The sequence below is a fragment of the Acomys russatus genome, chromosome 26, assembly GCF_903995435.1.
Source record: "Acomys russatus chromosome 26, mAcoRus1.1, whole genome shotgun sequence".
Lineage (NCBI taxonomy): Eukaryota > Metazoa > Chordata > Mammalia > Rodentia > Muridae > Acomys > Acomys russatus.
In genome coordinates, this window is record NC_067162.1 from 9324199 (window position 1) to 9340151 (window position 15953).

General features: G+C 45.3%; 1 protein-coding gene across 2 annotated transcripts in view; it reads left to right on the forward strand.

Moving 5' to 3' along the window:
• Positions 1–874: 874 nt before the first annotated feature.
• The window catches only part of Rnf150 (ring finger protein 150), a 281952-nt gene continuing 266873 nt past the window's right edge, over positions 875–15953 (forward strand). For both annotated transcript variants that reach the window (XM_051168523.1, XM_051168522.1), the window contains exon 1: positions 875–1944. In XM_051168523.1, coding sequence (XP_051024480.1) covers positions 1464–1944 — 481 coding nt within the window. In that variant the 5' untranslated portion in view covers positions 875–1463. The remainder of the gene's footprint in view (positions 1945–15953) is intronic.

The following is a 15953-nucleotide window of genomic DNA, read 5'->3' on the forward strand; positions in this document are numbered from 1 at the left end:
GATTATGTAAACGATTAAGAACTATCACATAATAAATAAGTAGACAGTTTATATTCCTGGTATATGAAGATATGGAAACCAAAGAATTCTGCTATTAGACTCTAAGGAAACTATTCTTGGCTGCTTTGTTTTAATTTCTGGGTACAGCTGGAGAACACAACTTAAAACAATAACCCAAACAGGCCTTGCCTGCTGACCCGGTGAATCCTCTATCGCAGGTCATGGCTACGAGAGTGAACACAGTGGCAAAATGTCTCATTCGGAGTTTTATAAGGTATGAGGGGAGGTCCATTTCTCTAAGAAAACAAACGGCACATGTTGGCTTCCAGAGGAAAGGTAAGACGTCTCTCCTACCCACGTCACAGACTGGTCCCTAAACCAGCAAAGTGTGCATCACCAGGGACCCCACCCCTGACCTAATAAATGTAAAACTTTCCTGCATGAGAGCCAATCAGTCTTGGTTTTAAAGTGGGATTCTGACAGCCATTGTCCTAGATTTGCCAGGGAATGGGGCCTCACCACCAACCAGTCCTGGGACGAATATCAGAGAACCCTCTGCACATCTTCCAGCAAGCGGAGAGACTGTTGAAGGGAGGTACGCACGCACTTTGCTGTGTTTAAGACTCCCACAGTTGTTCCTAATTCAAAGGCCCAAAGGTCTTCTTTCCTTTTTTTGCCCCAAACTAGTCGAGGACTGAATTTGAGGCCCAGCAGAGGTCGCTGATGCTCAGGAGTAGAGTCAGAATGAGCGCGGCCAGGGGAGAGCCCAGGAGCTTTGACATCATACTAAGCTCCTCCTCGCACGCACACATTACACACACATACACACACAAACATATACAGGCACACACACAGACACAAACGCTGTACCCCTCTCCGCACGCTCTCCCCCATCCCATCTGCCCCATGCCGCCTCCTCCCTAGACAAGTGAGTGTCCTGGGCGTAGCCACCAGGTCCGGTCAGAGGCTCAGCGCCCGCCGCTCTAGGGAACCCACACGTAGCCGGAGCTGCCGCGGGACCGAAAGCCTCAGCACCCGAGACCTCGAGCGACCCGTCCCCACCCCGCCCGGCAGCAACAAGCAGAGCCGCCACCCTCTCCAAACCCCAGGACCCCAGCCACCTCTATGAGAAAAGGAGACGCAGGGCAAAGGAGCTGGACGTTTGGCAGCCGGACTCCCCCGCAAGCGCGCGGCGCCCGCTCGGCGTCTGCTCCGCGATCACCCGGAAAGCCCGATGCCAGCGCCGCGCGTCGGCTGAAAGGGGACAGGGCCGGTTTCTCCCGCTCGCCCGGGATCCGGTCTCTGCAGCGGCTGCGCGTCCCAGCCGGGGCTCCGCCGTCCCGAGAGTGAGCTGCAGCGACAGAAGGACCAAAGCAGCGACCCGGGGTTGGCCCGGGCTAGGGAAGGAGGGACGGAGCGGAAGGAGGGCGCAGGGGGTGGGGAGGGGATCCCGGAGAAAAGAGATGGCAACGTCTCTCATCCAAGCGTGCCGCAGTCTGGCTCTCTCAACATGGCTGCTTTCCTTTTGTTTCGTGCATCTGCTCTGCCTGGACTTCACAGTGGCGGAGAAGGAGGAATGGTACACAGCCTTCGTGAACATCACCTATGCCGAGCCCGAGCCGGGGCCCGCGGTGGCAGGCGGCGGTGGCGGCGCCGAGCTGCACACGGAGAAGAGCGAGTGCGGGCGGTATGGCGAGCACTCGCCCAAGCAGGACGCGCGCGGCGAGGTGGTTATGGCCAGTTCGGTCCACGACCGCCTGGCGTGCGACCCCAACACCAAGTTCGCCGCGCCGGCCCACGGCAAGCATTGGATAGCCCTCATCCCCAAGGGCAACTGCACCTACAGGGATAAGATCCGGAACGCGTTCCTGCAGAACGCCTCGGCCGTGGTCATCTTCAATGTGGGCTCCAACACCAACGAAACCATCACCATGCCCCACGCAGGTGAGCAACCCCAGGGGTGCCTGGAGGACGTGGGGGGAGGGGAGCCCGAGAACTGTCCAGAGAGACCTAGCACCGCCTCCGGGTACCTTCGCCTGGAAAGTCTGTGCAGCACCAGAGACTTGTCTCTTATGTACTAACCTATTAAGTTTTGTTGTGCGTCGCTTGGGGACAAGAAGGAGGTTACAAGCAGGAGAGGCTTCAGTATGTTTGGGAATATCAGAGTCTGGTTCGAGAGAGGGTTCACAGTGGTGGAGTGACTTCTTCCAGGAGAATTTGGAAAGTGAGGTTTGGGAGCCAAGGCTAAGATATTCTTGTTAGTGACCCATCCCAGCACCTGCTTAGAACCGGAAAGATCTGATAATTCCCTGCTGTGCTTCCCTGTGTGCATCAAGTCTACTTAACCTGGTGCAGGTGTTTGTGTGTCAAGAGGCAGGTCAATTACCTGCCTGCAGCTGACCGCCTGCAAACTGCTCTCACAAAGTCAGCTCTCAGCCCGCCTTCTCAGGAGCCCCTTCCGGCTTATGCTGACCAGAAATAATATTCAAGGTACCAGCTCTGCCAGGGCTCCTCATCTAGAGAAACTGACTGACAGGAGCAGGGCTGAATAACCGCCATGCCCAACAAGCCAAGAATAACCATAAAGTTAGAATTACTTTCTTTCCACTGTTGTGTTGCCCTTTGCCAGCTTGCTTTTGATATGCTGAGGACTGCACTGAAGAAAGAGCTTTGTTGGTGATCCCAGGGGCCAGGACTAGGTAGAAATAACCACCATTGCCCCCAAATTCAACACCTTCCATAAGCAGTGCTTTGGGGAGAGGAGTAGCAAGGCTGTGTTTGCATTTGCTAGCACAAGCCGCTGCTCTTAGGAAACTGCCAGCCTTGAGCTTAAGCTTCTACAGAGGTAACTGAGAAGTGGATCTTTCTTTCCTCAGGGTTTTTTTTTTTTTTTTTTTTTTTTTTTTTTTTGAGACCCAGCTCCCGCAGGCAGTAGGGAGCAAGAGGTGAGAGAAATGACAGTGTTTTTCTGAGCTCAGTACTCCAATCAAAACTATTATTGCAATTAAAGGCCAGATTTTTGATAAACAAACAAGTGAGATGGAATACCCATTGGCCATGTGTGTATGTGTGTTTTCTTTAGAGTCGAGTTGCCCTTTCAAGAGCTCCTATCACCTATTAGTGAAATATACAATTAATTTGCCCTGAGTAATCAACACCAGCTGTTAAAGTCAAGGGCGTTTTGTCAACTTTCTGGCAAACAGATGGAGAGGCAAAATGTCAGAGGCATGAAAAAACAACAACAACAAGCCAGAAAACAACAACATTTTTCAAAAGAGAGGGAGGGCCCTTACCTTCCCAGAAAAGTTCAGACCCCGCATGTCAGAGGCATTTGCAGTATTTCCTGGAGCTCAACCACACTCGGGGAGGGGGAGGGGGACTGTGCTCTGAGCCCATAGTCAAAGGACCAGTGCTTAAACTTGGTCTCCAAGGATGTTTGCACATGGAAGAGGACTCAGAGTCATGTAGTCATGTAAGGTATCTTTCAATTAACATTTAATATGGAACACACAGATTCGGGGAGTGGGAAGTAGGGTCTGCAGGAGATGGTCTGGGTTCTGTAAATACCAAGGTTGTTCATTGTATTTATAGATTCCTTAAATACTTCTCTCTCTCTCTCTCTCTCTCTCTCTCTCTCTCTCTCTCTCTCTCTCTCTCTCTCTCTCTCTCTCTCTCTCTGTGTGTGTGTGTGTGTGTGTGTGTGTGTGTGAACTCTTAAACTGATCCTCTCTGTGCACAATAGTTATCATCCATTCTTGTCTAAGACATTGTTTTCAGAACACCAGGCACATTGGATCAATTAATGGCTCGCCCGTCTTGAATAAAGCTGTAATTTTATTTTCTACACAAAGAATGTTTAAGGCATACTGAGAGGGAAAGTCTTGATAATAGTCTAAAAGTTAAAAGCCCCTAGGATGTAATATTTCTCTGTAATAATAATAATAATTAATAGTAATAACAACTGTTAAAGTTGTGTCTGCTGTTAGCTCTCTGTTATCCCTTGGACAAGTCCCCATGTTAGTCAGAGCAGTCTTCTACAGGGCTGTGTGTTGTGTGACCAATGTGAGCACATTAGTCTGACTGTCATGGATGCCTTACAGTTGCTTCTAGAACCTGAAGGCTCAGCTTTCTCCTCATTAAATATGAGTCAGACTTGGGAATTCACTTAGGAAACCATGTACAGATTAGATGTCAATGGAATATTCTTATTTCATGAGCTCAGAATGCAGGACACCAGGAGACACAGTTGTGGCCTTTTTAATCCACTCTCTGAGTTTAGAGGAAAATTAAAAGCTAATATCACCTTACCTCTCCATCAACACCCTGATTTTGAGAGCTAATAGCTTGGGGAGGAAAAAGGCTTGGGATCTGGGATTCTGTAACCCACCTACAGTGTCTATGCATCTGCTGTGAAAGAATCCTAACATGGGGCTGGGCATGGTGGCGCACGCCTTTAATCTCAGCACTCAGGAGACAGAGGCAGGCGGATCACTGTGAGTTCGAGGCCAGCCTGGTTTACAAAGTGAGTCTAGGACAGCCAAGACTACATAGAGAGACCCTGTCTAAAATAAACAAACAAATAAATAAATAAATCCTAACACGTCTGACGAATACAAATACAACTAAATAAAAATGATTTTCTTCTCTCTCTCTTTTCTATGTTCCTTCTTTCAGTTCTGTTTCCTTTTTCTGAATCCACTGTTGTGAGTTTCTGTCATGTCTGCAGCTGTCACTTCTTAGTCACAAAGACGTTGAAATTCCTGGTATAAATGGCAGTTTATTTAATAGTGATTCGCTCTGCTTCCCCTGGTGTAGCAGGTTCAGTGATATACGGTTTCACACTATAAAATTCGTTATATAGACATTACCGTGTTGATTCACATATTGACTGAGCTAGGTGGTCACCACACTGTCTGATCCCAAAGACGTTCTACGTGTTTGTAGTAGCTCCTCCCTACCAGTGCCCCAGCTCAGTCAAATGCTTGCATGCTGCGTGTTTTCTTTTTCTTTCTTTCTTTCCTTCTTTCCTGCCTTCCCTCCATCTCTATGTATTTGTCTCTTGTTCCTGGAGTATGGATGGACTCCTTAATATGTGGATTTGGTCTGGTTTCTCACATAGCAACCCCTTCCTCGTGTTCACCATGGTTGTAACAAGTGTCACGGATTACTACTGCATGTATTTTTACTCCCCAGAAGTATTTCGCACTTTATTTATTGTCAATTGATGGAAACTAGGTCATTTCTACTTTGGTGTTTTTATAAATGGTACGCAAGTACATGCGTGCGCGCGCGCGCGCGCGCGCACACACACACACACACACACACACACAGTTTATATTGAGGAGTAGGTTTATATTGAGGAGTAGGTTTATATTGAGGGGTAGAATTTCTGAGTTACATAGCTACTCTGAGTCTTAAGGAACTGCCACATCCCTTCCTAGTGCTGGTTAGTTTTTTGTCAACTTGACACAGGCTATGGTCATCTGGAAAAAGGGAGCCTCAACTGAGAGAATGCCCCATAAGATTGGCCTGTATGCCAGTCTGCAGAGGTGTGTTCGTGGTTGATGACTGACCACAACCCAGCATGGGCACATGACCATGGAAAGGAAAGAAATCAAGCTGAGTGTGGGCCTGGCAAGCGAGCCACTAAGCAGTGGTCCTCTATGGCCTCTGCCTCCGAGTCTTGAGCTCCTGCCTTGACATCCTTCAGTGATGGATTGTGACCTAAAAGTTGTAAGATGAAGTAAATGCTTTTCTCCTCAATTTGCTTTTGTTGTTGCTCTGTTTTGTTTTTTCTGTTGTTGTTGTTGTTGTTTGAGCCCTGGCTGCTCTGGAACTCTCTTTGCAGACCAGGCTGGCCTCAAACTCACAGAGATCCAACTGCCTCTGCCTCTGGAGAGCTGAGATTAAAGGTGTGCGCCACCACGCCCAGACTGCCCAGTTTGCTTTTGACTGAGGCCTTTATCACAACATTGGAAAGCAGACGAGGGCATTCCTTAAGTGTCAAAGCCGTTTCCCATGGCTACCAGTAGTCCCTAAACCTCCTAGCTGCCGTTTGTTGTTGACCACCTTTTAATGAAGGTCAGTGTGAGGTTGTGTCTTTATTATGGTTCCGCTTTGATGACAGTTACTTTTTTTGTAGACATGATCTTGCTATCTAGCCTAGGCTGGCTGCAAATTCAGAATCCGCTAGGATCAGCTGCAGAGTCCTGGGGTCATAGGCTTGTGTCGCTGTACCTAGCTTAATAGTTACTTCTCTAAAACATGCTCTCAAGTCATCTTTTCCCTTTTCAGTTTATTCTCCTCCCCCTTAGGTCAGCCATGAATTGTTCTTTCCTAGACTTTCATTTCACATAGCTTTTGTCCAGGAGAGGAGAAGGAAAATGAAGAGAAGAGAGAGACAAAGGACGCAGAGGAGGGAAGAGGGGCAGCCATGGCTCATTGTTGGGGGAGGGACAATGGAGGCACAGCACCTCTGGAGAAAGTATCCAGGGAACAGAGCAAACAGTTGCCCAGGAGTGCAGCCTGCTCCTGTGCAAACCCAGATGTGACTATCCAGATGCACATAGCAGCGGCGAGCAGATCTGATGCCTGCCCAAGAGCCTTCCTCCACTGTCCCTTGACATCAAAGCTCTCTGTGGCCCTTTGTGGAGAGCATGGTGGAGCAAGGCTCTAGAAGAGACCACTTGCCTTGTATCCCGGCTCTGCCATTTTCATGCTGTGTGACTTTGAGCAACTTTTTTGCCCTCCCAGGGCTTGAGGGTCCTCCCTTGTGACAGAGCATACCAGTGTCTACCTGAACTGCTTGTTGTGTGAATTCCATGGGTTAGTACGGAGTTATCTGTATCTTACCTATGTCTGAGCTGGCACTCGGTAGGGGTCTCTCACTGGACATAGAGCTTGCCATTTTGGGTAGGATAGCTGGTTAGCATCCCCTAAGACCCACCTGCCTCCACCCCCCCATGTAACTTTTGTATTCGGTTGCTGTTGTTGGGGATCTGAATTCGGGTCTGCATGCTTGCAAACACGTGATGCGCTGGTTCATCTCCCGAGCCCCAATGCTAAGTCTTATAACTCAGTGACACACAGCGGCAATCAGAAATTATGGAATAAACTACGAAATTGCCTGGCTCACCAAGCTTCTAGTGACCTTAATAAAGAACCCTCGATTCATTTTTTCATGCTTGAGAAACAGACAAACCAGCCACCCCATTTCCATCGGAAGTCATCCCATTTCCATTGGCCACCTCCCTTGTTTGAAAGAGATACTCTGCTCCCCTGATCATCAAGGAGCTTCCTTTGACTCTCTGATGACACCTGGGCCTTCCCTAGGGTGAAAGTTCATTGTCGTCATCACAGTGGGGACACGCATGCTATCTGCAGTGAATCCCACATGCACAGATGTCTGTGTCTGAGTTAGCATGTGGGGAAGTGATGCTTTCCCTTGTCTCAAAGGGTTTCCTGGTTTGCTTTCTGATGGTCAATCACTAGTGCATAGTTAAGAAATAGATGAATTCCTAGTTGCCCAGGAAGGACCCTGATGGCACCTGAGAGGTGGGGGAGGGGAGGGAGGCCGCAGAAGCTACAGACCATCTTCAGGACTTGGAAAGGAGGCAGATAGAAGATGCCCACATTATCTCGACTTCTCCAAGGTTGGAAGGGGTAAGGAGAGAGTGGAAATGCTGCCTGTGCAGATAGATGTGTTTTATACTTTACCCCGCGTGGGCTCATGCTAGCTTGATGGCCCTTGCTTGAATGCCTAATCTCCTTCTGCCTTGACCTCTATATAGGAGCTAGCTGCTTTGCTGAAATCAATTTTTAGGGTTCTTATGTTTCTAGAATGTCTACCACGCAGTTTTATTTTATGTTTTCCATTAAGTGCCGTGCTTGTCTCTCTCTCAGCATATCATAGCTCTTTCCTAGGGTAGTGATAACGTGGACCAAATAATGCTTACTCTGGGCCGGAGATACCCTAAGGACTTTTGTGGTTTAATTTAATTCTTATAATGCTGAGACTGCTCCCCTAACTACCCTCGTTTCTACAGATGACCTAGTCACACAGGCTGTAAGCTGTAGAACAACTAAGCCACAGATTCAGGTGGCCTGCCCTTGGAGTAGGTCTATGCTTATAATCTAGGCTTACACTTACGGTCGATGTGTATAGCCATTCTCTCATGCTCACTCCCAACTCAAAAGCTACTGCAAAAACTGGGTGTGGACAGTGGTCACTTAACACTCAGCATAGAGCAATGCTATAGAGTTCATTCTTGTTTCGGAATATATTAATGAGTCTGTAGGCAAACCCATCACCACCTGGAGAACAGCATGTCTGAGGTAGAAACAGGACCTTACATTTGGGCTCTCCTCCACACCTACCTCCAACTCATCTTTTGGCCTGGCTCAGTCACTTTTTGTTCTTGGTTTCTGTGTTCTTTATAGAATATACATTTTAATTGAATTAAGCTCTAAGAACTATCAGAAATGTATTCTTTATGCATTAAAACACCAGGGTACATCTACTAAAGTTCTTCTCCTCCTCTTCCCTTTCTTTCTTTCTTTCTTCTTCTTCTTCTTCTTCTTCTTCTTCTTCTTCTTCTTCTTCTTCTTCTTCTTCTTCTTCTTCTTCTTCTTCTTCTTCTTCTTCTTTTCTTCTCCTCCTCCTCCTTCTCCTTCTTTTCTTTTTAGTTTTGGTGATCAGAAAATTCACTCACATGCCTGTCTCCCTGCCTGACAAGAAGCAGGCTGACTATAGCATATTCTCTGTGCTCTCTAGCTAGCCCAGGTCCCCAACATCTTTTATGGCTCCTTGGCAGCTCCCTTTGCTTGTGACTCTTAGCTTCAGCACAGCTTGGATATGTTGGAACGTCAGCTTTATCACAGTCCCACTAGAGGCAATGAGATGAAGTTGCAAAAAAGAAACTTGGTTCAGAAAAGCCAAAGTATTTGCATTGTCAAAGTGTTTAGAAATAGAAGGGATTTCTTTGAGATGTCAAGCTTTCCCTGGCACTGGATTGGGTCTTACTGGGGACACTGGACATTGTGGAAATACCAGTCCTTGAGTTCCTGTACCAGTAACTTCTTCAAGACTTTCCCTGGCCTGAGACTATTTGATCTACTGTTTAGTTGTCTGTCTTTACTTCAGTTTTCTGCTAAGATTCATACATTAAACTCTGTCTTGCATGCTTGGCCTTAAGTTCGCATACCCAATTGCCCTCCCAGCTAGTTTGTGTGCTGTTGTTTATTTTACACCAAACTATAACTCTCCTCTGTATTTCTTGGCAGACAGCAGTGCAATAGCCAAGAATTGCAACTCTGTTATTAGAGGTCATAATTCACCAGTGGTGTGAAATAACATGCTCGGCAGAGTAACTTAATATGGTCTGAGCGTTTCCAGAAACTGAGTGACTGGTTTAAATGTTTTCAGCCATAGAAATACATGTCTGGGGGGATTTGAAAGGAATCCTACCTTCCTCTTTCTAATCATTATTACGAATTTGATGATCATTCCTGGTTCCTCTCTCCTTAAAAAAAAATCCCCTAAATTCTCAAGAGAGAATGTTTTGTTGGCTGTGAAATCTAGAAAGATCCAGAAAGAGCCTGGAGCTGTTTTTGTAGCACTCATTCTCACAGCTTTTGAAACGGTGGATACACCTCTTATGTGGAGTTAAATGGCTGAGAACCCAAGTTCCCCATTTGAAAAGAAGGGGCCCAACCACTGTACTCACAGTTCTGACTGGGGACCACAACATGTAAAAAACTGGTATTTGACCTTGCCTTAAAGTCTTTAGTTTATCCCCAAAAGAGACATTTCAATTTTTACATACTCTTAAGAGGATCCTGTTATTGTTGAGTGACTAGGAGACATGGGAGCTCCGTGTCATTCCTAATGTAAGTTGAGAGATGCTAAATTTGAGTTAAGTTGAAATCCAAATCTTCCTGAAGGTTTACTGTAGCACAGAACTCCACAAAACAAGGCAACTTGCAAGGCAAGATTGTTCCAAGTCCCAATTATGACTGATGTTACTAAATATACAGGCCTTTTTATAGGTTTGAGACGCTCAAGCTCTTATTTTAAATGTGGATGGACTAATCATTTGATGGGTGAGTTTGTGGTAGAGAAATGTGCTTCCTCTAGTACAAGCAAAATACTAAAGACTCTGGTTAGACTTAAATATCTTCCTCCTTCCTCCTTCCTCCTTCCTTCCTTCCTTCCTTCCTTCCTTCGTGTATTTATTCTTTTGTGTGTGCAGGTGTGTATATATGTGTGAGACCGCTCATGCCATGAGTTTGGAGGTTAGAGGGCAACTTTCTGGGAGCTGGTTCTCTTCTTCCATGTGGGTGCAGGATTGAACTCAGGTCTCCAGGTTTGGCAGCAAGTGCCTTTACCCACTGGGTCATCTCACGGCTCTAATTCCTAGTTTTCCTACAAGAAAAGGAAATTATGTTTCTCATTGTTTCAAATCATAATTAATTTCTGTACCTAACGTTTGCTTCTTTGCTTGGCCTGTCCCATGACACGCAGTGCTGTGCAGAGAATCTCTTTGTCTGGAAATTTGAAACTTGCCTTCTGGGGTGTTTGGCACTTTCATATGCAAAGCGTAAACATATGTTTAGTAATAAGGGGGATTTTAAATTTTAAAAATAATTTTGTACTAAAGGCATGATGACGTATAGGGTAGTGTATAAAGTGTCCATGTTAGGAAGTAGGTCACCAGGGAACCCTCTGTTTCTTAGCCAATCGATCATCTTGGTGTTTCTCAATTGTAGCTAACCATTACCTGCATCATCCGCTCACATACTCTGGCTAATGTAAATAGAGCTTTCAGGCTTGCTGTCACTGCGCGCGCACGCACACACACACATACACACACACACACACACACACACACACACACACACACACCACATACACACACAGAGCTACCACTTCTCTCCCCTTTTTCTTTTTTTCTAGTCTCTACTTCCTACAGAAGTGTTTCATTTGGCTATCACACCATTACAAACTGACCTAATCTACACCAGCCAGTAGGGGACAGAGAAAGCTGTGTTGCCCTTCATTTAGCGGGGAAGCTTCTAGAATATTCTCCCTTTCCTGATGCTACAGAGCTAGCTGCCCCTCTGGCTCTCTTCATAGCTGTCCTCAACACAAATGCACCCTCACCCTCTCCAGTGAGAGCAGCAGTAGCCACTTGCTTCTCGTCCCCAGAACACTGTGCCTTCTACTTTCTTCTTCCTACAGCCGTTGACCAGTTTGTTATCACCTGAAGAACCTAAGTCCAATAGAAACAAGGTGTCTAGACCTTTCCTTGCTTATAGCTAAGTTCCCCAAGGCTTGAAGAGCCCTTGACACACAGACAGGGCTCAGTAAATATTGCCAAGTAGCCTAGAGACCAGAAAGATGGATTACATTATAGGGAAATCTTAATTCCATCGGAAAGTCTAATTCTGACATTAAACTCCCATTTTCTTACTCTTTGGCTCATATGCATGTAGTCGAGTAAACTCTCATTTGACTCATTTGTAAAAGAAAACAGGCACCTGGTTCAGTCATCACCTAAGAGTAAAAAGACATGCTGGCAACTGACTTCAAAGACATAGACATCAAAAGTGTCTGTGCTTAGATATGGGCAGAGTCTGTTGTCATTCCGCATTGTGAATATATATAATTTTGTATATATGGATGTATATATGTGTGTATACACACACATACTAGTTTTAAAAATCTTTTTTTTAAAGGAAATATTTATGCCAAAAGACAATTTTTTTTTCAAGGAACCAGAGTTTCATAGTGCTGTTCATTAGAACCAACAAACAGGAGAAGTTTCCATGTAGAAGATTTGAAATTTCTCTGGCTTCTTCTGCAAAACTGAAAAGTGAAACTTTTTTTTTTAAAAAAGCTGAAGCTTGGAGAGATGGCTTGGTGGTCAGGAGCATCAATGGCTCTTCTAGAGGACGCAGGTTTGATTCCCACTTGGTGACTTACCTAGCGTATCCAATGCCTCACTCTAGTCTCCATGGCACTACATGTGGTGTACACACACACATGCAGACAGAACATCCGTATTCAATTAGAGAAGAAAGGCTAAACATTTTTAGAAGTGAGATTCTGGGTGGAAGTGGTGCACGCCTTTAATCCCATCACTTGAGAGGCAGAGGCAGGCAGATCTTTGAGTTCGAGGATAGCCTGGCCTACAGTACAAGTTCCAGGACAGCTAGGGCTACACAAAGAAACCCTGTCTCAAACAAACAAACAAACAAAACCCCAAAAAATGAAAGAGAAAGGTAAAATGACTCATTTGTACGTTGTGGTTTGAAGGAGCTCTCTCTTATATTTTGGTGTGGCCTTGCTGGAGGAAGTGTGTCAGTGAGGGTGGGTTTGGAGGTTTCACAGCCATGTACCTCTTTTGCTGGCTGCTCGTGCTTAGAGATGCTGTGGTCAACAGTTCCTGCTGTGCGTCCCCAGGTCTTGACAGTTATCTCACATCCTTCCAGAATGATTGGCCCCAAATAAACTCTTCCTTCCAGAAGTTGTCATGGTTATGGTTACAGCAATACAAAAGGAAGCGACACACACACACACACACACACACACACACACACACACACATGCACGCACACAAATATAACATACACATATAAACAGGCACATGCATAATTGCTGTCTGGGGCTAAGGAAGAAAGCCTAGTCACTTATACTTAATGCATTCAGCAAACACATCAGTCATTTTCTATTCTAGGTCAAAATTAATTACATCTTGCCTTCGGTTTCAGTGCCAAATAGATAAATTTGAAAATACTGAATATTTTAAAGGCAGAGGAAGATTAAAAAAAAAAAAACCTAACCCAATCATTCACCTACTCTGTTGATTGATTGACTTTGTGTGTAGGACTTTGCCTGCCCCGTGTGTGTGCTTGGTGCCTGGTAAGGGCAAAAGAAGGCACTGGGTTCTCTGGAACTCGAGTTATAGATGGCTGGGAGCCACTGTGTGGGTGCTGGGAACGTAAGCCAGTTCCTCTGTAAGAGCAGTAAGTGCTCATAACTGCTGAATTATCCGATTGATTTAATTACTTCATCCTGTCATCCGTTCACCTTTTACCGAATTAATAATTTATTATATATAAATTTTCAGATTTAATTTTTTTAATGGTATGTTTTGAAATTTCTTTGATACTCCCGTATTTTTCTGGGGTATTTTTTGCCTCCCTCTGACATGAATGGTCCCGCTGTAAACTTCCTGTTGTAGTTAAGCATGTTTGCATAGACCCAATTATCCTCTTAGCTCAAGTTCCAGAATGCTCAGTTAGTCAAAGGCTTTCCAAGTTTGGCTGCAGAGCAGGTCTCTGGGGGTGGGGTGGGGGTGGTTTGTTTTGGTTTCTAGCCTGTTAGTGAACTCTTCAGGCACTCTCTCGATGGTGTGATGCTCCATTGGAGGAACAAAGCCATGAGCCAGTGCCTAGAGATGATGCTGACCCTGAAAAGTCTCACCCCAGCTTCTCAGTGTCACATGGCTGCAAGCTGATTAGTTTGGCAGCTGATACAAGTCACAGGAGGTGGAGAATCCGAGGCAGCAGGAGTGATAGAACCATCCGCCTTAGGAGTGGTGCTGTTCACCTCTGCTTTGCTACACATCTGTGTTTGGGGGATGTTAAATCCAAAATAGCCCCAGTACTCAGGAAATGTCAGTTTCATCTGCGGTTCTACCTCAAACTGGCTGTACCCTTGGCAGGCCACGCCCCCTCCTCTGGGTCTCTTTTCTACCATTGGAGCCTCCTGAGCAGGATCTTGGTCTCCGTCAGTTTCCTCCCCGTGGTTACAAACTGGAATCATTCGCAAAGTTGAACATTGTTGCTGCCCCTGACCAGTCTACAGAGAGCCTGATCTGATCAGTGTGGCATGAGGTGGGTCCTGGGATGATGCTTGACAACCAAGATTGACAGCCAATCCTCCCAATGAAGGTCCCCTGAAGTTTGTTTTGTGGCTGGGACTGTCACTCAGTGTTGTTTTGTAGTTGATGCAAAACTATTACAAGAAATAGTCATGTGGTTTAAGTTTCCTCTTCCAAGGACTGTTAAGATACATAGTAAAGACTTTCCAGTCCAGTTTCTCCTCTCCCCACAGAACCTCCATTTTATGTTTCTCTCTCTCTCTCTCTCTCTCTCTCTCTCTCTCTCTCTCTCTCTCTCTCTCTCTCTCTCTCTCTCTCTCTCTCTCTTGTTTTTCAAGACAGGGTTTCTCTGTGTAGCTTTGGCTGTCCTAGACTCACTTTATAGACCAGGTTGGCCTCGAACTCACAGCGATCTGCCTGCCTCTAACATTTCTGTGTTAATTAATTTTATATTTTCTAGTTAATACATAACATCTGTCCACATGGTTGTGGTACAGTGGGATGTTTCACTTTATGTGTGCATTGTGTTGTTTGATCCAGGGTAAGTGTATCTTCAAATGTCTATCATTTCTTTCGTAGGGTAAACATTCAAAGTTCCTTCTCCTTGTTTTGTAAGACATACAATATATTATTGTTAGTTATCTGTCGTTATCCTACTGTGAGTTCCACCCCAGCTTCTTACTCCTGCCTAACTGTAACATCTCTGCACCCTGCCTGCCCTCTGCTCTTCTTAAGTTTTTCTATCTTGTGGTTCATAGTTAATGAAGCAAAGAAAGTATGTGATTGTTGTGAGAATATCAAAATCTCACTTAAAAAATGTAGCTTGGGTTTATTAATTTCCCATGGACTACAGCAATAAAATGATGAGGGCTCATGTTCAATAAATATTACTGAATCATGAGTTAGTGGCTCACTAGTAATAATGGGATTTTGGCAACCAGCAGTAAGCTCAAGAGATGGTATGCACAGCGAGTTCTAGAAAGCACACAGTGAGTTTGAAACACCAGTGAGTTGTAAAGGATTGTGACAAAATAGCATTTGATTTCAGTCATCTGTGTGCTAAATACTTATTATTTTCCCTGTAGCCTTTCAGTCTGAAGCGGGTGAGATACCACATTGTTTTTCCTGAGTAGGACAGATCCTCATTTCTCACACACAGCTGTCAGGACCTGGGTTGGGCTGCAGAGTAGATGGTGGTTGGGGAGACGGCTCTGGTGCACACTCACCTGGTCCCATGTCTAGAGACCAAAGCCATGGGGCACTAATGACAGAGGTCTGCAGTCAGCCAGCTGTTGAGCATGCCCCCTACCTGTCCGGGGCGGGGGGAGGGCAAAAGACGTTTCTAAGAACTGCATGTCTTGCTGGGCATGGATAGTTTGAAGTAATGGGGTAATTCCTGGGCTTTTAATATTTCATTTCTATATATAATAGCATACTTGGTATCTTTAGTGGGCTTTTTCCTTTCGTAGATGTATTTATTATGTCAAACTGATTCTATTTTATCAGCCTTAATTCTCCTGCCTTCTCCCCGCCAGTGTGTATATTTGTTTCTTGGGCGTTCTGTGCGCACAGCTCTTTTATATGGATAATAGTATGGTTGTAACTGTTTGTTACATTTGAAATAGGTCTTTAAACTTTTACCATTGAAATAGATTTCATGATGGATCTCAACCTTTAAAAATATCAACCAATTGTCCTGATTAACTCTCAGGTGGGAGGCAGCTGGCTTTCAGAGCAAGTATTTAAAGGAAGCAATAAAAAAAAATCTGCAAGGCTCACCTTGCCATGCAAGCCCTGCCTAATCTCCCAGGACTCTGCAAGGTGGAGATGTGAAAGGGATGACGCGGGACCCTAATTTGGGTTTCCCAGATTAAGAAGTCGTTACTCTTTTTTCAGCCTCTTGAACTTTGTGACTTTCTTGAGATGCTCTCCACCCCAATTACAACTCAATTCATTTAAATTGGAACATCTCATTAATTAAACAATTAAAGGGTCCTCGTAATTTCACTTCCTGCTATCTGATACCCCTACTTCCTCATACTGAGACAGCATATTAAGTAGTAACCT